Here is a 26,483-nt window from a genome sequence, read left to right as displayed (position 1 = left end):
ACCTGAGCCCCAACCGCCCGATCCGCGGCCTCGCATTAGCTTGTCCTGTGGTTGACGCACGCACGCCTGCAGCTACCCGAGCAGCGACGCCATCTGCGGCGGGGGCGGCGCCGGCGGCGGTGTGGGGGTGGCCTGCCCCCAGCCAGCGTCCCCATGCGGCTCCCCGCCGCCCCCCGGCTCCCCGGGCAACAACAGCAGCACGGCCAGCACCATCAAGTCGTCGTCCTTCTCCGCGTCGCCGCCCGGCTCCATGGCGCGGCTGTACGCCGCCTCCAGTGGCCAGCAGCAACAACAGCAGCACCTCAGGGTCACCGGGGCGCGCCTCGCCGCCTTCCGCCGCAACAGCAGCGTGTATGTAGTCTTCTGCCTCTCTCAGCTATAAGCGCTAGCCAAAAACTAAATATAATGCACACAAAGCTGTCTGTGTGCACTGCGCACTCAGAAGTCTTGTTGTCATATCACTACGGCCCCATGCCAAATATGGAGTCTATACCGCAACGTAACAGCAATACTCCCTTTGACATTCTGACGGTAACAGTAATAAAACACTCGGAATGAAAGGTTATTCACACCTTTTTCAGAAACCAGACTGCAGATTTAAGAGTCGTAGGGCATGGAAAGGTGGGAGCAGTTGACGAGAGGCCGAGACGGGGTTGGAGACTATCGCCATTGCTATTCAATTATTTCAGCTGAACAGTCTTCGAAGTAGAGGAGAAATTCGGAAAGACCATAATTTAAGTCGTGAGAAGTAATTAAAACGTTGTGATTTTTCCAGTGAAATTGTGATTATTTCACACAGCAAAAGACTTGGAACATCAGTTCAAGGGAATGTACAGTGGTCTTGAAATGAGTAGATTATATTATTGACAAAAGTAAAAACGTAGCAATGAAATTTAGTCCGTTTAAATCAGTTGGTGCTGATGGTATTAGAATTAACACTAAACTCTGAAAGTATCAAATGAGTTCTTCTGTGAGCACCAAACTAACATGCACTACTGACCATGAAAATTGCTACACCAAGAAGAAATGCACGTGATAAACGGGTATTCATTGGACAAATATATTATACTAGAACTGACATGTGATTATATTTTCACGCAATTTGGGTGCATAGATCCTGAGAAATCACTACCCAGAACAACCACATCTGGCCGTACTAACGGTATTGATGCGCCTGGGCATTGGGTCAAACAGAGCCTGGATATCGTGTACAGGTTCAACTGCCCATGCAGCTTCAACACGATACCACAGTTCATCAAGAGTAGTGACTGGCCTAATGTGACGAGCCAGTTGCTCGGCCACCGTTGACCAAACGTTTTCAGTTGTTGAGAGATCTGGAGAATGTGCTGGCCAGGGCAGCAGTCGAACATTTTCTGTATCCAGAAAGGTCCGTACAGAACCTGCAACATGCGGTCGTGGATTATCCTGCTGAAATGTAGAGTTTCGCAGGGATCGAATGAAGGGTAGCGCCACGGGTCGTAGCACATCTGAAATGTAACGTCCACTGTTTAGAGTGTCGTCAATGCGAACAAGAGATGACCGAGAATTCTAACTAATGGCACCCCATACCATCACGCCGGGTGATACGCCAGTATGGCGATGACGAATACACGCTTCCAATGTGCGTTCACCGCAATGTCATCAAACACAGATGCTACCATCATGATGCTGTAAACAGAACCTGCATTCATCCGAAAAAATGACGTTTTGCCATTCGTGCACCCAGGTTCCTCGTTGAGTACACCATCGCAGGCGCTCCTATCTGTGATGCAGCGTGAATGGCAACCGCAGCCACGGTCTCCGAGCTGATAGTCCATGCTGCTGCAAACGTCGTCGAACTGTTGGTGCAGATGGTTGTTGTCTTGCAAACGTCCCCATCTGTTTACTCGGGGATCGAGACGTGGTTGCACGAACCGTTACAACCATGCGGATAAGATGACTGTCATTTCGACTGCTAGTGATACGAGGCCGTTGGGATCCAGCACGGCGTTCCTTATTACCCTCCTGAACCCACCGATTCCATATTCCACTAACAGTCATTGGATTTCGACGAACTCGAGCAGCAATGTCGCGATTACCGTAAACCGCAATCGCGTTAGGCTACAGTCCGATCTTTATCAAAGTCGGAAACGTGATGGTACGTACTTCTCCTCCTTAGACGAGGCATCACAACAACGTTTCAGCAGGCAACGCCGGTCAACTTCTGTTTGTGTATGAGTAATCGGTTGGAAACTTTCATCATGTCAGCACGTTGTATGTGTCACCACCGGCGCCAACCTGGTGTGAATGGTCGAAAAAGCTAATCATTTGCATATCACAGCATCTTCTTCCTGTCGGTTAAATTTCACGTGTGTAGCACGTCATCTTCGTGGTGTAGCAATTTTAATGGCCAGTAGTGTATTATAGTCAAAGTGGAGAGGACGTAAAATGTACACTGGCAATAACAACGAGAGATATTCTAACATCGAATACAAATTTAAGTATGGATGAAAGGTGGATAATAACCTGCTCAGACAAAGTGAGAAAGGAAGCAGTGGTGCTGGCAGGAGAATTCTGAAGTTGAAATGTGTTGTTAACATAACCTGTGAATAGTTAGTGAATAAAATTCAGGAACAAAGAAATTTACAGAAAAACTTGAGTGTAAGTAGAGTATGGTTGACAGGACACATTTTGTGGGATCAAGGAATCGCTAATTCGTAGCAGTGTATGAAGGTGATTGAAAAAGTTGCCTAGGAAGTCTGAGGCTTGACTACAAAGTTCAAGAATTTTGCAGTCGGTTTATAGAAAATGTAGTGACCTTATGTGCTGCGGTGGGTCGTGGTGAGGGTGCAGGGCGTTCGGTAACTCATGAAAACAAAATCAGAAAGTCAAACACTTCGTTGAGGTTCACGCTGCTACACTCGTAGCTCTGCAAAGCGGCGGCCACGCCACCTTTAGCGTCTGACATGAACGGCCTGTGGGGTGCTTTCTGTGGGCAGCTGTTCAGCAGAAGGCCGCCTTTGACAGCGGCACCAAGGAATGCTGACGCCCAGGAGCGTGTTCAGTGGCCAGTGGTGTTCACCCCAGTTAGACGCAGGATGGCGTGGTTGGTGCCACAGCCGCGGAACCCTGCTGTAATTCTTGCAGGGGATAATATCCTGTAAGAATGAAAGTCCCCCCTGCGAGCAAAGGCGTGTGGGACCAGGACATCCGCCCCAGTGTTAGAAGGGCGATCGGCTGTACCACCACAGTCACTATCTGCTGCTGCCAGTACAGAGGTCTGGCTGCTGAAGTGTGGCTGGATTTGGGTCACTGGTAGAAAGGCGCGGAGCCCAGGGAGGAAGACACACTGCCAGAAGACTCAAACTCGTAGTGGAACTTGCTGGCCCACACCACTGTGGTGTAGTTGTCTCGTAGTTGATGCTGGCAGACTGCGAAGACCTCTCCTAGAATTGACACGAATCTGAACTGGTAAGAAGCTCTTTTGTTGTGCCGATGTACTGCTTCTAGGATTTGTAGAATAACATATCCCTGGGCAGAAATGAAGAGACCACCTGGTTTGTTTTTCAAGAGCCCAATCTTTCCTCTGCATCATTGTGATTCCAGTGCTCGATCTGGCTCGCCTCGCGTTGTGTAAACAGCACTATTGCTGCATTAGTCACTTCGACGCCTTGGCACCCACAATGTGCTTACGATGTTTTCAATTACCGTGGCTGCCATTTATCATAGTGAAGCCCAAAAAATAGTGATTACGCATAACGCCTCCCTCTTTCGGGGACCCCTCCTTCCCGAGCTCTCTACCCTAGACGGCTCTGCAAAAATACTCAGCATCCTTGGACAACAATAAACAGTATTTAGGGTTTTCTTTGTAATTACTAGGCAGCTTCTATCACAAGTTTCAGAGGCAGCGAATATACGCTACAGCTTTAGCCCTGTGGCTCCTACTTCATCTATGCTCAATATCAGTTCCGAATTCTTCATTTACGAGTAATAGAGATATTACATTCCGTTTCCACTAATTAATAGTAAATTAGTTTCTTTTGAAATCATTTAACATAATATACAACAGCTCACTGCCTCTCGAAGGTCACATTCCAAAGGCACCTCACCTTCTGTTGTTAATCACCTCTCAAAAATCACTTATGGGCCCCACACCCTTTCATTTCTATTTTACAGCATCTTAAATACTAGAAAACATATCAATAATTGCTATCTGTTTTGCAGTGTTCGCACACACAAGGAGCTTTTGCTTACCGCTACCCCTCTTTGTACCCGTAAACGATTTGTGATCCACTCTCGATGAAGAGGTGAATCACTGCTACGACTAGGATTCCCTTCATCCTCATTCCTGACACACGGTAAACTGGGAACAGGGAGCTGCACTTACTCTCTCTTCCTGTTTCGGAAGGGTCTTTTGTCGCCTGACATAACTTTCTAAAGCGCGTTGATAATAAAACCTCGACATGAAACTATAACAACTGTGGCACACAGAAGAACTTATTCCCTACACATTTTACAACAAAATGCTGCCTTCCGACAGCCACATAGCACCATTTTCCTCACATCATTTCATTTTCTTCTATGTGGTGGATGTCTGGAAGGCCTTGAAATCGTTGTAGGCATCCAACATTAACAATCGTCTTTCTAGATAGCACCTGAAGCTTGACATTAGCTGATGATATTTTCTCCGTTACTTGGTGCAGCACCTGTTACCTCGTAATAAACTTTTCTCGTTTTACCCTTTGGGGTACACGGGCTTCAGAGCATCACCCAATCACCCATTGTCCTATCCTGTATTGCAATAATTTCTGTGTCAATTCTCCGAGTATCTCTTGGCGTTCTGGGGCCTTGGTGTTTGCTCCTTCCACTCGTCTCCATACTTCTTGCGAAATTTCTCTTGGTAGAATTTCGAACTGACTTACCATTCTTTCTAATGTCGAGTCTGACCGTATCAAACGGCAAAGGCCTCTTCCTCCCATACATCACCTTGTAAGGTGGAAACCTCGAGTTCCATCCTGCTATAACAAATGACGAATTGACAAATACAAATACCAATCACTGCGACCAGAGTTCACTTGGTACCTCAGTTTCCTACCAATAGAACGACGCACTCTTGCTCTGGTTTATCATTAGTTTGTGGATGCAGCAAACTGTTTCTTAATTTCCAAACCCTTAGCAAACAACATAGTTGTTTCACCAAATTTGACATGAAACGTGTCCTTTTGATCCGTGATTACTTTTTCAGGCAGACCAAACTGACATATGTGCCGCTACATGAAAAAGAGCTTGCACTTTATGTCTCCTTCATTTTCCTCTATACCACATTCCACCTCTGTGTACAGATCTGCAATATCAAAATTTAATGGGAATGCCGCCGATGGACCTGGGCTACCCTTTGGCGTTCAGTGCCAGTCTACTTCACACTTGTCTATTTTTACCATTACTTTTACAGTCTCATGGTTCGTGTCCAGCCACATCAGATTTACCCCTCTGAGACAGCCACCACTGCCTCTGAACATACCCCAACGGTCCAGACCTGAAGCGTCTTACGTTGGTGGAAAACATCCGCTGCTTATCATGAACCCTTGTAGCTAGATGTCGATCTCTTCTGTCTTTATAGAAAACCTAACAGGAGCGTACAGATCTTTCAGGATACCTGTCTGAATTCTTCAGGTGAAGAACCCCTCAGAAAAGTGTCTCATCTCGTACATTTGCACATTATTTTTCTGTATTCTATCCACAAAACTTCCTACTGTTATACTGTACTTCTTTCTTAAGCCACTTAACTGTTCGTGGAAAAATCTCGCCGTATTTGGTTTCTTACATCGTTTCGGGTGGCCCATTTCAAATGATTAAATATCTGCATGTTTCTCAACCCCTTCATACACCTGACAAACGTTTTCGCCTCCCCTAACAACCCTAATGTTGCTAGTTGCAATAACTGATCATCTGACCAAACTCCAATCTCCAGCGACGATTCCAGGTCATTCAAGAAAGACATTACATCCTCAGTAGACTTGCCTGGGAAGATACTGATTAAATTGTTAATGGCTGGGTCTATCTGAGGACTACGCTGTTCGATTAATGCTAACTGTTTATCTTTACCACGCAAGTTGTGCACGTGATTCCGTATTATCCACTCACGACTGCGCTACCTTATCATTTGAAGACTACAGCGACTTCTGCTGGGAATTACTCTGTGTACCAGACTCACTCATTATCACTAGTGCACAGTTAAGTATAGCACGGTATCAGTCACAGCTCACATTGCCATAATTACATTAACTTAAATCCTTTGTCTCATCATGGGCCATCTTGTCTCAGTGCCCTGCCTAGCCATATGGCCCAATCAGTGACACACTAATGCCACTGGCTCAGGACATGGTGCACTGAGCCCAGGAAGTTACATTGGAAACCTCTTATAGATAGTTACAAAATTATGGTACATCAACCGACTCTAACGACTCCACTGCTGTGACCTTTAAATTTCGACAACAGTTCGCCTTGATCCAATCTCCTCTGCACACGGTAGTAGAAACAAACAGTTCGTTAACTCACCCCACTCTGCAATAAGACTGCGAGCTGTGGTTGTGACAGCGCGCTGTTTGTAGATTGATTCTTCTGCCAGATGCTGTAGTGGCCGAGGATGAAGAGCAGATGTCAAGTGGTAGGTCGTGGCGTTGGTCCAGGTCATTAATAGCTCAAGGAAACAGTATCAGAAAGTCGAACACTTCATTGAGATTCATGCTGCTACACTCATAATGCTGTGATCTGGCGGCCAAGCCTCCTTTAGCCGTTGATGCGGACGACCCGTGGAGAACTGACGTGGCCAATTATCAGCCAGAAGACCAGCAGTGACGTCGGCACCCAGGAACGGTGACACCTAAAAGCCCACTCAGCAACGGTTGCCTCTGTCAGGCAAAGTGTGGTTGCTTGTGGTAAGCGCCAGAGGCATGCTGGAATTCTCGCAGGGGTTGAAAGCCTCTGGGGATGGCATTCACTCCTGTGAAAAGAGGTACGTGGCGCCAGGATGTCCGCATCTGCGTCGAAGGGCAAGACGCTGTACCACTCCAGTCTGCATCTGCTGCCCCCTCCCAGCTCCGAAGGCAGGAACCTGTCTGTTGCTGAAGTGAGCCTAGTGCTTGATCTCCAGTGTAAAGGTGCTAAGTCCAAGGAGAAGGACCTAGTTCTAGGGGATGCTCGGATGGTGTCCGTGTCTCAAACTGATGGTGACTGCTTATTGACCCAAATCTTTCCACCACCTTGCATAGTACTCTCGTCGTAGTAAGTACTGTGGAAATGATGGAACTGACGGGTACTTATACTGGTTATAAGGTCATTTTATGTGCCAATGTGCTACGGCCAGACATGTACAAAATCAGAGGTCCATTTCTCGATGGCTTAGAAACCGCCGAACCTATCTGCTGCGTCTTCAGGATTACAGGGCCCCGCCTGGCTCGCCTCGTAATGAATAAACAGCTCTGTTGCGGCAGCAGGCATAACAATGATGATGCGGCCACTGACTGCTTACGGCTTCTTCAAATGAAAGCTCATGAAAACAGTTTCTGAGCTGCCAGTTTCCACAGTAAGCTCCAAATAACAGCGCTGCAAAATGAAGAGGCTTGCAAAGGATAGTCCCCTGTGGACAGATGCATTACAACAGTTTTCGAACTGAAGAGGTAGACAGTCCATCCAATGCTAAGTAGCACATTTGGGAACATGTTTCCTCCAGCAAACTCCACAAGCTGTCACGTTGTCTGGTCGCAATTTTTATCCATGCACTGAAGACCGATTGCAAAAGTTTGTATGCAAGTGTTATGATGTCTTCCTCTACCTCTGCAACTACCCACTGATTTTCATAACAGTGCTGATCTGGGAATTTTTCCACCTTCAACAAAAACATGTACTTGTCTGCAGGCTAGTGGCCTATGCACTTGGTGTTCACTTATCTGCGGGCGACCGGACGGCCAAAAAAACTTCGAATACATTGGCCAAAGTAGCAGAAGGTGAGCGAGACTACTTCTGTTAAAAGGCACAGCCGCAAATGTGGCTTTCTCACTCGGCTGCGTATCCTCATGCAAAGGATACCAAGTCGCGGAGTGCGTAGGACCAATGCATCCTTTATGTTAAGCTTTCACTGAAGCACGCCACTTTCTCCGAATTGTTCGCAGTATCTGAGAGCTTCGGACTCAGTGACCATCATCAACAGGAATATGTTTTCTGGGGTCTCTCAGTGTTTGTATTTGAATATGAAAGCCTATCTTCCGCTGCAGTAGTGTGTGACAGTGAAGAAATGAGTGAGAGTCATGGAACTGTTGTTACAGGCATATTGATTGATGTACAGAAAATCAAAAAGAAAAGATAAGGCCACAGGTTTTGGTGGCACAGTATTGACAGCAAATGATACCATCATGGTGAGTATCATTCTCCATTTTTGGATTTGACGAAACGTGGTACAGTACTTTTTCAGTGAAATTAAATAATATTGAAAAGGAAATGTTATGCAAAATTATATTTATTTGGTCACGAACCGGCTTTCGGCTTGTTAGCTCATCTTCAGGCGACATCCTAAGAACCCGAAAGGCGGCTCATGACCAAATAAATATAATTTTGTAGAACATTGGGAATCCTCTTCCTTTTTAATATTATTATTACGTTCTGTCAATCTCTGACGGATAATGAGTTAATATTATCAGTAACTCACCAGAAATTTACATCTTTCCCTGGTAAACCTTTGTACGTCACATGGTTAAAAAATTCTGTTACTTACTTTACTTATTATAAACGTACAGAATTCACTTCAATTATTTTTCACTTATCTAAGTAAGGGGCATCTTTCAGTACAACTCCTGCTTCAGAAACTACATTGTAAAACACCACTGCAGAACCACTTTCTCGAAACCCCGTAATTGACTCCCATTATGATGTACAGGTTTGAAATTTGCCTCAAAGGTCAAAGGTAACTTTCCTCTGTAATTGTGCAATGGTGTGGCGCCTGCGACGTCGCTGTCTAGTTCGAACATGCTTCAAACAGCAATACGTCGACAAATGCGAAAAAAGGACCACAGCTGGGAAGCTGAAGTGAACTGTAAGGCTGGTTAAAGATGTCACATTGTCGTAAGAATTCATTACAATCTGCTCAATGCCATCGTGGACGTTTCACATTCCCTCTTACCTACATTTCACCCATTATTTTGACGTCTCTGTGATGGAGGTCTGAATGGTGACACCCAGGGTTGATATCACGCGGTTTTCTTATGGTTAACCGAGAAAAAGATTTCACACACACCGCAGGCTCAGAATCGACAGAAAACGGGGGCGTAAAGGGCGCCAATGATACCGCCCGACGCTGCTGACACACCCAGACGATTCAGACCATTTCTAAAGACTTTGGGGGGCTGTATCAATACGAACATGGTCGCAAGTGCAAGACCACGGAGATGGCACGAAGCGTACTACCTTCTTCCATATGAAAATGATTAACATCTCACCGTCACTACACAAAGTGGATAGGAGTAGCCCGCATTCTGTACGTAAAGATATATTATACAGCATATTTCTCATTCTGAAACCGCATTCGACTGTTGGTTGTTGATTAGAAGCCTTGTGTAATAATGAAAAAGGTCTATCAACATACCTGAATTCGACAGCGGCATGATTACAGCCTATCAAGACTGCCCTTTACAATTTTGTGATACTTCCGCTCACATTGGTTGGTATCTTACTATTGTAAAGCTAATCTAGGATCGACGTGTGCGGGAGGATCATACGTCATGCAGTATCTCATTGGTTACAAAACACTAACGCCCAAGAAGTTAGGTATACCGCTCACTCGGCTGTGAGTGCCCTTGCTGCCACGTCACATACCTTGAGGCAGGAAAGGGGCATCCTTACAAGGAGACAAATATTCACACGAACAGCTTCACGGCGTATGGAGTAAGACGGGCTCTTAGCATGGCATCATTGATGCCAGTTCCCTAGATGCGGCGCCACCAAAGAACACACTGAACACACGAACGACAGAACGGCGACTTGGCAGACGAGGCCCGATTTGCTTATGGCTTTACGGTGGAGGAGAACGGTCGTGGCCATATTGAATTTCTTATCATCATGAAAGTCCAGCATATGGCGACCACCTCTGAATTGCATAGACAGTAGTGTGGACAGCAGGCGTTACACATATAGTGTGTATCAGGTCTCCGCGATGTATCGTTCAACAAGATAAAAAAAGATCGCATATTGCCCATGCTATGCTGTGCTGCGTCCCTACAGAGACTGTTTGGCTACTGCCTTGACCAGCACGTTCTCCAAATCTGTAACTCACAGAAAACATTTGGTGGTGTGTTGCCGCGAGGCTGGCATGCCATCCCTTGGCGGGCACTACGACTGAACGCTGTCATAAAGTCCTTAAAGTGAATTTCTTAAAAAAATATGACAATGAAATACGTGTCAGTATGCACTCTTTAGAAATAGTAACGTACAAATCTCGATTTGCTCCATACAGTCATATTAATTTGACCACCTGTCAAAAACCTGAATAACCACATTTTGCAGCACGGACCGCTTCGGGGCGTGCAGGAAAGAAGTCAGTGAGATTCTGAAAGGTACCGACAGGCATATGGAGCCATGTCAACCTCAGTGCAGTGGCCGGAAGGGCTAGGTTTCACGTTTGAGGAGCTGCCCGATCGAGATGGTCCCACAAAGTCACGACTGAATTTAATTCCGGGGAGTTTGGTGGTTAATGGAGTACGGTAAACTCACCCTGACACACTACTAGCCACGCACGTAAACTGCGAGCTGTGTGACACGTTGCATTATCCTGCTGGTAGATGCCTTCGTGCCGAGGAGAATCAAACTGCATGTAGGGGGGAACATGGTCCCTAGGAATAGAAGCATACTTGTGTTGATCCAGCGTGTCTTGCAGAAAGACGAGAACATCCAGAAAATGCTACTGGAACATTCCCCAAATCATAGAGCTCCCTTCTCTGGCCTGGACCCTTCCGACGAATGTTCAGGCTGTTTGCTTTCAGAAGTTTCACGACCGATGGAGCATGAAACCTGATTCATCTGAAGAGGCCACCTTTCGCAGCACTGACGTGCTAATTCCAGCGTCCGTCGCTGATGAAACACCATTCAGCATTTTTTAAATTATTATTCCACTAAAACAGTAACGGAAATGACTAGCTCACAATGAAATGACATAAATAAGGTGACAGCTATTGCAGTCATCAGTTGCAGCGTTCATAGAATGAGGAACGATGCTAATTCTTTAACAGTAGCACAAATTTAGCAACGTCCTCCATTCGAGAGGCATCTTCACTGTCACCTTCAACTGTTGGGAGTTCAGAATCCACAGTACATTTTTCTGCAGCCTAAGGTTCCTCTTCATCAATTCCCAGACTCAATCATATATCCTTGATGTATGCCCTAAGTCTCCTCCAGGGTAAATTATGTGGATAGAAGATCAGTACCAAACAGCAGAATCCTGAAGTCCTTTACTGACTTAACATTTTTGCGAGTTTCAATCCTCTAACAGTATCCTTAGGGAGTTCAAGATCTTCTTTTGTAACAGATACAAGACGTCTGCCGTCATATTCTTGTATCTGCTATACTATTGATTTATTTGTCGCGTGTAACTTGTCAGGGAGCTTGGGGTCGGGAATCCGCCGCAGAAGTAGTCGGGCATGTCTGCGGCACTGCTAGTTCTTCGTGGCCCAACTCAACCCCTTCTAACGAGGAATCCACGTGTCCCCAATCTATACTCAATCCCTTGAAGACAATTTGGAGTATGTTGTGGTTCGGATACGAAAATGCTTTTTCGAATTCAGTTTCGATATACACTTTGCATTCAAAACGTCTATCATTCCCAATATTGTCAAAAATGTAGTTCACCATTAACCAAAACACTGTGTTATTTTTCTTCTTTCTTCTGGTCTCTAGAAAATGTTAGTCGGTACATTGTTTGCTGAAGTTCTTGTTATTTGAGCCACTTTCTCCTTGATCCACCTCCAGTTGAAAATTTGAACTCGACACGTTTACCGATGAGACACAGTATCGAGAACGTTGCATTTACTGCAAGGGGTTAGTGTCATTTAAACCGATGGCAAAGAGACGCTAATTACTGCTGATGATGTTAATGACTACCTCGTAACAAGTTGTTCGCACGTCAGATGAAAGAACATCACTGCTGATGTTTTTCCAGACTTCAATCTACGCTATTCCAGCATATTTAGTTTCTATGTTAGTTTTACTTTCGTGGTTCATTCTTTCTGCTAAGTTCGTCTTAGCTGTAATGTTTTTAGACTTTACAAGCTTTTTGCTGAGGTAGCTTCGTTCAGCATAAAACTCCGTAATATGTTTTAGTATAAAACTTATTTTTCGTTTATTGAGCGGCGATTGTGCACTTTCCCGCCTGACAAAGTCATATAGTTTTACTGTAATGTATCCTGGATTGTTACAGTTTATGCTCAATGTTAGTTTGACATACAACGCTATCGCCTTAGACTAGATGTCAGTTAGTCCCATTCCTCCATTGCTTGGATCCAACATTGCCGTCTTAACAGGCACTCGAAACAGTTTCCCTCTCCATAAGAACATTGCTAAGGTTGACATGATCGTTTTCGCCAACAATGATGGGATGGGGAGAACCTGTGCTACGTAGTAAACCTTGGACAAAATATACGTGTTGACAAGCAGTACTCTTTGGAAATGGTCTATGTTACGTTGACAAATTTCAGTCAAAGCTCACTTGATTTTTCTTGCCTCCTCCTGACAATTTATTGCAATCATTTTTAAAAGAGAAATTGTCAATGCTATTCCTAGAGTCTCGTGTTCAGTAACATGGTTCACTAGCAAAATGCGCAAGTTAGCAAACTCAGAAATTTACTTTTGTTTTCATTTACCCTCAAACCTGATGGCGAACAATATTTTTCATGTGTCATCTCTAGTTGTAACACATCAGCGTGGTCTTTGATGATTACGCCTGCATCGTCCACATAGGACCTACCACGGTCTTTATTCCTCGAAACGCAATGCCTGCCACTCTATGCTGTAGCTGTCTCAGGAAAGTTTCCAGCGATAAAATGAACAGAAGAATTGATAAGGGGCTTCCTTGGGTAAAGCCTCTTTTATTTCAGTTTATTTTGTCAGTTGATAGTTAATGGATATTTGCGCAGTTACATCTATTTCTATGTTCTCGATAGTTTTGGCAGAAGTCTATGCGGCACATTGTCTCTATCAGGTATTTGTGGTTAATTTGATCACATGCTTATGAAAGTCTATGAAAACCAGTACACATTTTATGTTACTTGTCTGTGTTAGCACAATGATACCGCGGCTGAAAGCCGTAGTTTCTAAAATCATTCTTCTAAAAACATAGGTCTACTGCTGGCCTATTATGTCAGCGATGCATGGTATAAAGCGATTATGAATTGCTCGTGCTATAATTTTATAATCCAAAGTTGTCTCCTATTAGGGACCAGAATCATTTCTACAATTCAAACGGCAGTCCGTCAGGTCCTGCATATTTCCTAGCGGACGAGCTGCGCAAGATTTCCAATATATCCTGCTTGGTGATGTCCGAAGAAATGTTCTCATCGTCATCTCGCGATATTCGTGGAAGATGTGTGCCAAAGAGCTCATCATATTCATCTTCGTTTGTTTTTCCCAGTGCATTCGTGCTTCCATAGTACATGGATATCTCTTTAATTATTCCCTTTTGGATCGTGATTATGGTACCGTCATCGAGTTGAAGTTCGTCCATTAAAATTCTTCTATGCTTGTTGTGTCTGACGGGCTGGTACTAGACAGCAGTCTCATCTTCAATGACCGACTTTGCTTTGGATTTAATCTTAAGTCCCTCCAGTTCCTTACGTTTCAAACTTATTATCTTTGTTTTTATTTGCTTGATGTCTTTTATTCTTGTAGGAACTACATCTGTCTGATCATAGAAGTCCATTAGCACACTACAATAGAATTCTACAGTCTATTTCCTTTTTCTGGCCTTATCTATACTAAAGGATATTAAACTTCGGTCCCGCCAGCCGGGTCCACCATTCTAGCACACATGGAAAGTTGTTCAGCGAACGGAGACACATTTCCCAAGCTCTGTTTAGGTCATCTTCTAAATCTTCTTCTGATAATCCGAATGTGTCTCCTGTTAGTGTCCGATATCATTTATAGATTTGAAAGGGCAGTTAGTTAGATAGTTAGATTTAAATGGTTTCTTACACTTCGGTAGGTTGTGATGTTAAATTTACGCCGGTTAACAACGCACTGTGACCGGAAAAACCAACAGGAACAGTTTCTGTTTTCAACACTTTGCCTGCTAAGTTTTCCGATACGTAAACACTGTCAATCCTACTGCAGGAGTTCGCAACAACATGAGTGAAAAAATGGTTCAAATGGCTCTGAGCACTATGGGACTTAACATCTGTAGAGCACTAAGGGACTTAACATCTGTGGTCATCAGTCCCCCAGAACTTAGAACTACTTAAACCTAACTAACCTAAGGACATCACACACATCTATGCCCGAGGCAGGATTCGAACCTGCGACCGTAGCGGTCACGCGGTTCCAGACTGAAGCGCCTAGAACCGCACGGCCACACCGGCCGGCCCAAAATGAGTGAAGTTCACATTTGTTGGATATTTTATTTCCCATACATCTTTTAGTTTTAAGTCGGCAAGAAGGCCTCTATCAAGTCAGTTGAGTAACTGAAGCTGAGAATTTTATCCTTTCGGTTCAGTATACAGTTAAAATATTTCCCTATGATATGTTGTGGAGGGTTTTTTCTCAGTAAATAAATTACGCTTTCTTTAAAGAATGTAGCTTTTGCACCTCTTTTAGTGCTACCAGAAGGTGCATGTAAACTGACAATAGCAACTACTGCCATATTTATTCCAGTACTTCGCCCCGATTCTAATTTATCAACGTTATGTGCGGGGACGCCTTCTCTAACTAAAATGAGCATCCCAACGCTTCTTTCAATGGATATATTGTGAGAACCAACATAACTGGAAATATTTAGTTGCGGGGACACCACTTTCTGTAGTAGAGCAACGTCGGTCCTGACTTATATAGAAAATGTTTCAGAGCAGCTATTTTTACATCGGACTGTATCCTGTTAATGTTCAACGTGGTAATCGTATACGACTGTAACACTAGAGAGTGATTTTTTTTTTTAGTCATCATTTCATGTGGGATCCTTCCTGGGAATCTGACGGGCTTGCATTTGAACCGTTCTTTTTTACTTTCCTTACATATAGCAGTGACACTGGCCTTCACCTAATGTCTGCTCTTCCCATGTCCGGTCACTTCTGCAGTCACACTCGTTTGCTGTTTGTTGGTTATCGCTGTAAAACTCCGCTTGTTGGCTGGGGAGGGGGGGTTGGAGGGTTGGGCGGTGACGTCGCCTGTTGTTGACAATCGCTCGATACCTCGTCATGTTTGCTTACAGCTGCATCCGCGGGTGAGTCTGTTTGCATTCCCCGACACGTCCTTACTGCAGCGCAGGTTTGTGGCGTCAAACGGGCACGCGCATTGCCAGCTACTGTCAGGTACTGGACTGCAGAATGAGGTTGTGACGTCACTCATACCTGTTCGGTTGACGGTAGCCTACTCAATTTGTCCACTGATACACTTAACTCAGAATTTGAATCTATGCTAACAATATTGTCTGAAATTATAGTTTGTCTCCTGTGTGTTAACAACAGCATTCAGCGACAGATTGATTTCATCTGTACTACTCCCGTCATAAGTTCGACGTCTCTTGTTAGTTACGGTACTACTTTTCGCAACTGCATTGTCTACAGTGTCTCTCCTAAGTAAAGGTGGAAATACTTTAAGAGTATTTTGTGGTCTCTCCTGTACATTTCCTGTAACGCTGGAAAAATGTTCAAATGTGTGTGAAATCTTATGGGACTTAACTGGTAAGGTCATTAGTCTCTAAGCTTACACACTACTTAGCCTAAATTATCCTAAGAACAAACACACACACCCTTGCCCGAGGGAGGACTCGAACCTCCGCCGGGAGAAGCCACATAGTCCATGAGTGCAGTGCCTAGACCGCTCGGCTAATCCCGCGCGGCGTAGTGCTGGAACCTTCACCAACCGTCATCTGATTTTCGGTCACAAGATCAGCCAGTGTTAATCTTAGCCGGCCAGTGTGGCCGAGCGGTTCTAGGCGCTTCAGTCTGGAACCGCGCGACCACTCCGGTCGCAGGTTCGAATCCTGCCTCGGGCATGGATGTGTGTGATGTCCTTAGGTTAGTTAGGTTTAAGTAGTTCTAAGTTCTAGGGGACTGATGACCTCAGATGTTAAGTCCCATAGTGCTCATAACCATTTGAACCATTTTTGTTAATGCTGTTGCAAATTTTTCTGCGCTACAAGCACCCTTATTGTACAGTTTTTCCAATGATACCCACTTTCATTAGGTATGTGGCAAGTCAATGTCTGTCCTTTGTAAATAACGTGCGCCTTGTAACCACAAACCGAAACATGAGTTGGGATATTTTGTTTGACACGCATATCGACAGAAAATGGCTCTGAGCACTATGGGACTTAACTTCTGAGGTCATCAGTCCCCTAGAACTTAGAACTACTTAAACCTAAATAACCTAAGGACATCACAGACATCCATGCCCGAGGCAGGATTCGAACCCGCGACCGTAGTGGTCGCGTGGGTCCAGACTGTAGTGCCTAGAACCGCTCGGCCACTCCGGCCGGCCCATATCGACATACCGAACACTATTAAGGCATTGCAATCTATGCTGGCGCTACAATCGTTCACTACGATTTGGCTTGATGTCTCAGTACTTATATAATACGTCTTTTAAGCAGCAGTTTTCTATCTCAGGGGACAAATTAAATACTCTAATTTGTTTATAATTAACATCAGCGTTTGAAATAGGCGCTGTTCTCACCGAATTGTCGCGATGGCGGAATTCAGCTTGCCCTCAAATTTCTGTAGAATCTCTTCTAGCACCAACGGGGAAAGAAGTTTCACAAAAAACGATATTGCTCCAAGTCGTAACAAACAGTGTTCGTCTGATCCGAAGTAATGCCAATAACATCAACAATCCGTGTGTGGATCACCTGTGAACTTGGCGGAACATTATGAGTTACTTTGTCAAATCCAAATCTTAGAGTAAGCTTCTTGGGAAACATGGTGGCCTTTCCAGTGGTTCACAGCAGGCGAAAACAAGTGAACTAAAAGACTTTACCAACACAGTCTCAATCTTACACTAGACTGTAAAGCACAGAACGAATACAAATTGTGCGACATCCAAGCAGAGTAGCACCGTGCCTGAAGCTCCAAAGGGCGTCCGCAGAGCGCGGCCGCAATAGTCGCTATTCTGGTACCAGGCAAACGAAACTTTTGTGTCAATTCTTTGTCGATAGGCCATGAACGACAATAGACACAGCTTAAAGTTGAAACTATATTGTCTCTGTATGTCCATCTTTTCAGAGATGGTTGCAGGACTCGGCTGTTCGATACAGGATGTCACATCAAATACCTCTCAGCAGTCTAGTTTCAAAGCTTATTTTATTCGGCTACCAGTTTCGGCGATTTACTGCGCGATCTTCAGGCCTCTGACCGACGTGTAGTTGGTTCTGGGGCCTGAAGATTGAGTAGTAAATAGCCGAAACTGCTAGCCGAATAAAATAAGTTTGGAAACTAGACGACTGAAAGGTGTTTGATTTGACATCCTATAACAGTATTGTGTGCATGAACCAGGCGCCTATCGCGGAGGCTCATCAGTAACAATGTTCCATGGGGGGTCGTTGAGTAGACACTGTTGGTAGATCCCTGGTTCATCTGTTCGGTCAGTTGTTCAACAGTTGCACGTCTGTTCGCCCGTATACATCTTCACAGCCGTCGTTCACCCCTGTTATCCACGACCCGTGGTACTTCACAGCGGCCTTGGTGCTGACTTCGTATAGCGCCATTTTGCCGTGGACAGTGTACTTAAACCATGCGAAAGGCTTACAGACTTAGCCGTTTCGGAATTCCTTCCAGGTACGTCCCGAAAGCCAATGATCATGCCCTTTTGGACGTCAGATAAATCGCTCCGTTTCAGCATTAGGACAACCACTGCACTGCTTTCCGCGACCGCTCGTGTCTCCCCCCCCCCCCCCTCCCCCGCTCCGACACGCTTTATATATCCGCCACAGCTACTGCTGCCACCTACCTTCCGTGAGTGGTTATTGCTCGGTGACGCTGAACACAATGTGACTGGTATGTGTATTGTTAATTTCAAAGTCTATTATGAGGTATGGAGTTGTAAATATTCGTACTAACGAATCAAGAGAAAAGATTTATATAAGGTACTTCCAATGGTATATGTAGATACAATATTACCAAAGACACTTAAAAGGTTGAAGTAGCGTAGAACGACATACCAAGATTTCCAATTGAAGGACATTTCGACTCGATGGCTGACCCACTGAAAGTCATTATTGCTGTCATAAGTGGCAGCTTTGCGCAGTCTTCATACGCTCACATCACCTACAAGTAGAGCCATACAGTACTGAGATTAGATAACACATACAGGTACGTCGTACCCTGCCGCTTCAGCTTCATACCAGGGTCCATGGATCGTAATGGATAGCGTGTGGTGGTGTGTCGGTCTCGTCGTAAACTCACGACTAGAGGTTTTGCTGGGTGAGATATCAGGATAACGTATGGAACAGGCCATCAGCAACATGTTGTCGGGCACTGTCTTGCTGACAGGTAACTTCACAGTAACCTCGAACAGAGGGGCCAATACTTAATAAAAAAAGAACATTAAAGTCATGTGATTCATTCACAATAACCATATTTTCTACCTTCTTTCGGTCCAAAAGATGCAAATGCAGATTATTAAGCCTCAATTTTCATTCAGCATCTCCGACAAAAATAAACATTTCTCGGCAAGAAAAACTCTTTGATGGAGTAAATATACACTACTGGCTATTAAAATTGCTACACAACGAAGATGACGTGCTACAGACGCGAATTTTAACCGACAGGAAGAAGATGCTGTGATATGCAAATGATTAGCTTTTGAGAGCATTCACACAAGGCTGGCGCCAGTGGCGCCATCTACAACGTGCTGACATGGGGAAAGTTTCCAACCGATTTCTCATACAGATACAGCAGTTGACCGGCGTTCCCTGGTGAAACGTTGTTGTGATACCTCGTGTATGGAGGTGAAATGCATACCATCACGTTTACCACTTTGATAAAGGTCGGATTGCAGCCTATCGCGATAGCGGTTTATCGTATCACGACGTTGCTGCCCGCGTTGGTCGAGATCCAATGACTGTTAGCAGAATATGGAATCTGTGGGTTCAGGAGGGTAATACGGAACGCCGTGCTGGATCCCAACGGCCTCGTATCGCTAGCAGTCGAGATTGCAGGTACCTTATCCGCATGGTTGTAACGGATCGTGCAGCCACGTCTCGATCCCTGAGTCAACAGATGGGCACGTTTGCGAGACAACAACCATCTGCACGAACAGTTCGACGACGTTTGCAGCAGCATGGACTACCAGCGCCTGCGCCTGCGATGGTGTACCCAAAGACGAACCTGGGTGCACGAATGGCAAAACGTCATTTTTTCGGATGAATCCAGGTTCTGTTTACAGCATCATGATGGTCGCATCCGTGTTTGGCGACATCGCGGTGAACGAACATAGGAAGCGTGTATTCGTCATCGCCACACTGGCGTATCACCCGGTGTGATGGTATGGGGTGCCATTGGTTACACGTCTCGGTCAGCTCTTGTTCGCATTGACGGCACTTTGAACAGTGGCCGTTACATTTCAGATGTGCTACGACCCGTGGCCCTACCCTTCATTCGATCCTTGCGAATCTCTACATTTCAGCAGGATAATCCACGACCGCATGTTGCAGGTTCTGTACGGGCCTTTCTGGATACAGAAAATGTTCGACTGCTGCCCTGGCCAGCACATTCTCCAGATCTCTCACCAATTGAAAACGTCTGGTCAATGGTGGCCGAGCAACTGGCTCGTCACAATACGCCAGTGGCTACTCTTGATGAACTGTGGTATCGTGTTGAAGCTGCATGGGCATCTGTACCTGTACACGCCATCCAAGCACTGTTTGACTCAATGCCCAGGCGTATCAAGGCCGTTATTACGGGCAGAGGTGGTTATTCTGTGTACTGATTTCTCAGGATCTATGCACCCAAACTGCGTGTAAATGTAATCACATGTCAGTTCTAGTATAATAAATTTGTCCAATGAATACCCGTTTGTCATCTGCATTTCTTCATGGTGTAGCAATTTTAATGGCCATTAGTGCACTTCAATGCTGGCTTACTTAGTAGGTTGTTGGTTTACCATTGAACCGAACAGAGTAAAAGTTCTGCTTGGCACGTCTTCGACAAGTCCTTGGTATGTTTACAATGGTGTGTGGCAACAAATGTTGATGCACAGTTCACTCGACTCGAGTAAATGAAGGCCTGCCTGTTTGCGGGACTGATCTGGCGGCCGATACCACGCCAGACGTGTTCCATACGTTTCATACCATTAATATCCGTTGAAGAAGACATCACTGTAGCGCTCTTCTGGCCTCGTGATACGGCCAGTAATACAGCTGAAAGATGCTATCACCGTCGGGGAAGACATAAAACATGAAGGGATGTAGATGGTCCGCAATGATGTTCACGTTGCTCCGCAGTTGTCATTGTGCCAGACGACTCGTGGCGTTGCTGTCACACTCAAATGTTTATATGACTTGAGTGTTCCTATTAATGTCTCTCAGTCTTTTGTCGTATCCTTAACAACTTTACTTATCGCAATACAACGAATGCCGGACAAGAAATTTTCAGTGTCATCGCAAAACCTCTTGAGATACCTCTCTCGAGAACGTATGTGTTTCAGAAGGTGTCTAAAGTCTTTCTACAATCTAGAAACAACGAATAAACTTCATTCTCTTCATCCACTGCAATGAGGACCTCATTTACAAACGTGTAACGTTTTCCACATGATTGATGTTTTAGGCATCCCAGTGACGTTATCTTTTTCAGTTACTCTGTCTCCTTTGTGGAGGTCCTGTAATGGGTTCGGCTGTTTCCAACTATATCAACGATTGTAGGGTAACTAGGAGCTGCTAGCAATGGCTACGAAACAATTACGAGGAATCATCTTTATTCAATGTCGCATGGTTTGTTTCAGCAAGCGGCTGCTTCTTCCAGAATAATAAGTGCCTCTCAAGTGGCTTAAGGTATACAACACTTGTTTGATTATCGTACTGATGAATAATTCTCTTAGATTGAAGTGGCCTAAATATTATACAAAATCACAAAATTTGTCTCCATTTTTGAAAGAAAAAAGAGTACCTGTGAAATTTTTTTTTTAATTTTAGAGAGCATAGGCTGCTTCAAAGTGACATTGTATTTTATGTTTCAAAGCTACAAATCTAAACTACAAAAACAAAAACTGCTTATTATTTTTTGGACTGAAATTCTTAAATATGATAGCGATGGTCCAAGGTATGATACACATGTTTTGTTATGTGAACAAAAGCTATAAGGTTGAGATCTTAAAAATGAGACAGAGTTACGTATTTTTCTGTAGGGGTATTTCTAGTTTATTTATGGCATGAAACATTTGTCAGAGTGAACTTCTGAAATTTATTTATTTATTTTTCCACTTTTTTAAACCAGTATTGGGTAAGAAATGACACTGACACTAATACAAAAGTAAGCGATACACAAAAGAGAATCACTGTGTCCTTTTTTTTTCCTAATGCATCAACAGGAACGTTAAACACAAGGCTGATACTTTCCAAAAAACAGATTCCTCTTTGATACACCCCACCCCAGTATCAACATGACGAATGTGGAATTCCTTATAGCATCACACTGATGAGTAAAACGAACGTTGTTTTCATTTAATTTAAAAACAATTTTACCCTCACAGACTCTGGAGCAATAACTTCTAAGTCATTTTTCACTACTTTTTGTGTGGTGGAGACATATCTGTACCTGTATGAATTCCTCTTTCCTTTTCGAAATTTAGCCATTGTTCTCACAGATTATAGAGCAATACATTCTAGGTCATTTTCCAATACTTTTTCCACGACGCAGACATATCTGAAGCTGTATGAATTCCTCTTTCTTAATTTCGTAACTATCAAACGAAAATTACAAACTGCATTAGACCTAGTCTAACGTACCTCCACTTTTTCTACTGACTATTGATGGCGGAGACTTGCCATGAGTACGTACATATGATAATTTGCGTAATGCATATATTAACGCTACTGAAGTCGCCCTGACACTTATACGTCCCCCAGTAGGAGAACGTTATTCTCATTAATTATGTAAATTGTTCTGTGATAACCTACCCGTTTCCTAATCTTATCCTGTGGATACCAAAGAATGTCAGGATAAGCCGACAAAATCCAGTCTCCCTTTTAACGAATAGGTTATAAAATGTACACAAGGGACAAGATTAATTGGTACAAGAAAATACTATCTATTAAAGGACAAATGCCGTGGTTTTAACACATTTATTCATCATGAAAACAATTTAAAGGAAATAAATAAAGATTACAAATCTCAGGTTCTCCCTGTATTAATACTGACGCTTAAACTGTCTGGCTCTGCTCTATAATGTACTCGCCATCTGTGATTAGGCGTGGAGTCACTGACATCCGCCGTTGTACTAAATAGCAAGAAGGAACTACTGTCCCAATGAGCTGTGTGAAACCTCAGTGCAGAACGGAGTGCAACACGTGATTCACCAATGTAAATTCACTTACCTACACTTCGGTGCATAAGCAAGATCACCGGAATGATCAGAAGCTATAACCGCAGAACTTCTCGGCCTCATTGATGTAGTAACAACATTCTGCTTCACCAAAATTACAGCCGTGGACCCCCAAGACCCTGCTCCACGACCCCGCAACGACTCCCTGTTTACTTCTCTCGTCTTTTCGCTGCTCAAAGTCTTTTCTCCCTCTTCAATTTGGGTGGCAAGTCATCTTACCGGAATGCACTCGTTTCTGAATGCCGACCAATCGCAGTTTAGAATCCTAATCGAAGTATCCGGAAGTTCTTTCTCTGTTCGTAGGAAAGTACGCGAATACCTGCTGCCATGTGTTTTTGCCTGACCAGGTCGTTTTCTCACGCCTGCAAGTAGGCAACGTGTTCCCGTTTCGCAGGTGGTCCAGTTCACAGGCGGATCCCGGGGGCTAGCGCCGGAAGTGGCTGTGGCGTCCCATTGTCCGAAGGAATGTATCCTGTGTCCTTCCGTTCTACCACGAATTTCACAGCTCTGCATGTTCCCCAGTCACCTAACATGCAGACAGTATACAACAAATTACGTGTATAGACGATGTCAGTCACATACATGTTTATCATGCCTTTTCTACCATTGAATGGGCTTTCTGATGTATTGGATGTAAACGCGGTTTGTAAGCTGTAAAATAACGCCACCTTACAGCTCCTTCCCGTTCCCAGCAATTTTGTAATAATATGAGATGACTCTTACAGTGTCGTCTGATGCAGTAAAAATTTTTTTCTCCCCCTATTAATTTATCAAATCTATCGATGGTAGAGGGACTGATAAACATCAATATGCCTTTATCCATTCATCATTATTTACTTCTTTGTTCGTCGGTGCCTTACAGTCTGAATTAATTTTGGTTTGTAGCATGACTGTTACAATGTTCAGGTGCAAAATAACGCATTTCAGTCAAAGAAAAATGTAAAGTAACAATACAATTTATCTAGTTAATTATGACAAACGGTAGTCACTCTATTTAATTTAAACTCCTTTCATGCAATCTTTCATCCTTCCCTAACTGAATTTGTAGTAATACAACATATTAAAAACATATTTGATACATATTAAAATTAAAATTTCTTATATTAGAAGAGGACTTTGTCATTTTATTATTTCAACAAATTAATATTCATTACAAATAACAATTCTCTTGTGTAATTGTGTCTGGAAGTGTTTCTGTCCCTGGTGAATGAGTCACTTAGCTTCACATAATTTAGAAATGGTCTGTGTAAGTCCAGTGCTCTCTTTTATTGTACATCCTGTATATTCAATAGAGGCATTGTTGTAACGATATTGTTTACTTTGACGATCTGCGTTTAAAAGAAAATTACAAATGTTCGTTTTCGGAGCGACCTTTCAATGTCAGAGTAACAAAGGGCAATGCACAAATATTCAGTGTGTTTGCTTACAAGAAACATGCAGAAACAAGATTAGTATAATACATTTTAAATTGATATAGTTTACAAAAAATGTTTCAGAAAGCCGCGATGAATTTTGTTTGTGGGTATTGACAAGATCTATCAGATGTGGCACTACTGGTTGTATGATCCTAACACTGTTCACTGATGGACACTTCACTGACACTAATGATGATAGTTTATTTACAGGAGTACACTGTAATCTTTGTGTGGTGGTATGTGGTGTGAACTGACGCGCGTCTCTGGTGTGAATTAACTCTAGTGCGTTTGCAATAAGATCTATGGGCGCTCAGCTTACTCGTCGATTGGAACTGGTCGCCGAGGTACAGTGACGTCGGTGTATGGCATATCTGTTCACAAGGTGGGCAGCGAGGTAGAGTGTTGCATTGATGGGCTGTCTCATCTGGTTTTCATCGCTGAGACAAATAATTGTTTAATAGGAAAGTACAAAGGTTTTATGTGGTGCTGGCAGTGGATATTAGGAAAAGTATATTTCTTCTGCGTTGACTAACAAGGGAACCTCCCCATCGCACCCCCCTCAGATTTAGTTATAAGTTGGCACAGTGGATAAGCCATGAAAAACTGAACACATATCAATCGAGAAAACAGGAAGAAGTTGTATGGAACTATGAAAAAAATAAGCAAAATATACAAACTGAGTAGTCCATGCGCAAGATTCGCAACATCAAGGAGCGTGTGAGCTCAGGAGAGCCGCGGTCTCGTGGTTAGAGTGAGCAGCTGCGTTACGAGAGGTACTTGGTTCAAGTCTTCCCTCGAGTGAAAAGTTTAATTTCTTATTTTCAGAAAATTATTATCTGTCCGTCCGTCCGTCCGATGCGATGTAACTGCGCCGACTGTGAAACTGTTGCATTCATTTGTTGCAGTTTATGTGACAAACTGTTATGTTTTCATCACTTTTTTGGGAGTGATTATCACATCCACAAGAAAACCTAAATCGGGCAAGGTAGAAGAATCTTTTTACCCATTCGCCAAATGTACAAGTTAGGTGGGTCGACAACATACTCCTGTCATGTGACGCACATGCCGTCACCGGTGTCGTATAGAATATATCAGATGTGTTTTCCTGTGGGACAATCGCTTGGCCTTTGACCTTGCGATCAAATGTTTTCGGTTCCCATTGGAGAGGCACGTCCTTTCGTCTACTAATCGCACGGTTTTGCGGTGCAGTCGCAAAACACAGACACTAAACTTATAACAGTGAACAGAGACGTCAATGAACGATCGGATAGATCATAACTTTGCGAAAATAAAAAAAGTAAGCTTTTCATTCGAGGGAAGACTTAAACCAAGGACCTTTCGGTCCGCAGCTGCTCTCGCTGACACGGGACCACGGCGCTCCTGAGCTCACACTTTCCTTGATGTTGCCTATCTTGCACATTCACTACTCAGTTTGTATATTTTGCTTATTTTTTTCATTGTTCCACACAACTTCTTCCTGTTTTCTCGATTGATCTGTGTTCAGTTTTTCATGGCCTATCCATTGTGCCAACTTATAAATAAATCTGAGAGGGGGTGCGATGGGGAAGTTCCCTTGTAAGAGTATGTGTAGCTGTCCCTATTTCACTCTTCATGTATTTCAGCTTCAGCCATTAATTTTAGTGTTCCTAATCTTCTTGCTTCGTGTTGTTCTGTCTCTTGTAAACAATTGAAATTAGGTAAGTTAATTTTACTTTTAGGGTTGGTTTAGGTTTTGCTTGGAAACACGAGCTTTTGTAGTTGCCTCGTTTCGCGTTGGATGGTGTCAGAAGAAACGAAACTATTCGGTTGGTGACGTAGGAGTCACTCTTTAATCTTTGATGGTGCTACAAGGTAGCGATAATGGTTCTTTTTCAGTACACAAACCTCATCTTTGTAAGGCCTGCCTGAAGCGACTGTGAACCTATCAGTTTATCTGCCATGTCATCTGCTGTCGAAGCCTTGTTGAACATGCCACCACTCTGTAGATCATTAGCAAGCTGCGCCGGCCCAGTTGATGCCTGGGAGTGCGACGGCGTGCGTCCGCTGTCCCGTATCCTTTCGTCTGTATTGCGCTCACCCAGGAACGGTTTCACCGTCTGCGTCCACACCAGTAGTTCGGCCACCCCAGCAGCTGGCTCCTTTCGTCCAGTGTTACCTCGAACAGCTCGTCATATTAGTGCCGGTCATCTGAATACCTGCACCCACTAACGCACACAGTCTAAATCATCGATACCTGTGTACGGATTTTAACACATACATTATCATCGTACATCACACTGACTGTCTAATGAGAATGGACGACAGTGA

At 44.0% G+C, this 26,483-nt stretch overlaps 1 protein-coding gene across 1 annotated transcript in view; it reads left to right on the top strand.

Annotated features, from left to right (window-relative positions):
- Nucleotides 1–250: 250 nt before the first annotated feature.
- LOC124606375 (probable G-protein coupled receptor No9) overlaps nucleotides 251–26,483 on the top strand; it is a 214,184-nt gene continuing 187,951 nt past the window's right edge. The window contains exons 1-2 of the mRNA XM_047138358.1: nucleotides 251–351; nucleotides 7,897–7,985. Of these exons, the coding sequence (XP_046994314.1) occupies nucleotides 251–351; nucleotides 7,897–7,985 (190 nt within the window). The remainder of the gene's footprint in view (nucleotides 352–7,896; nucleotides 7,986–26,483) is intronic.

This window comes from Schistocerca americana, chromosome 3 (genome assembly GCF_021461395.2).
Source record: "Schistocerca americana isolate TAMUIC-IGC-003095 chromosome 3, iqSchAmer2.1, whole genome shotgun sequence".
NCBI lineage: Eukaryota > Metazoa > Arthropoda > Insecta > Orthoptera > Acrididae > Schistocerca > Schistocerca americana.
The sequence above is the reverse complement of the archived record's forward strand: the minus strand, read 5'-3'. Positions and strand labels throughout refer to the sequence as shown.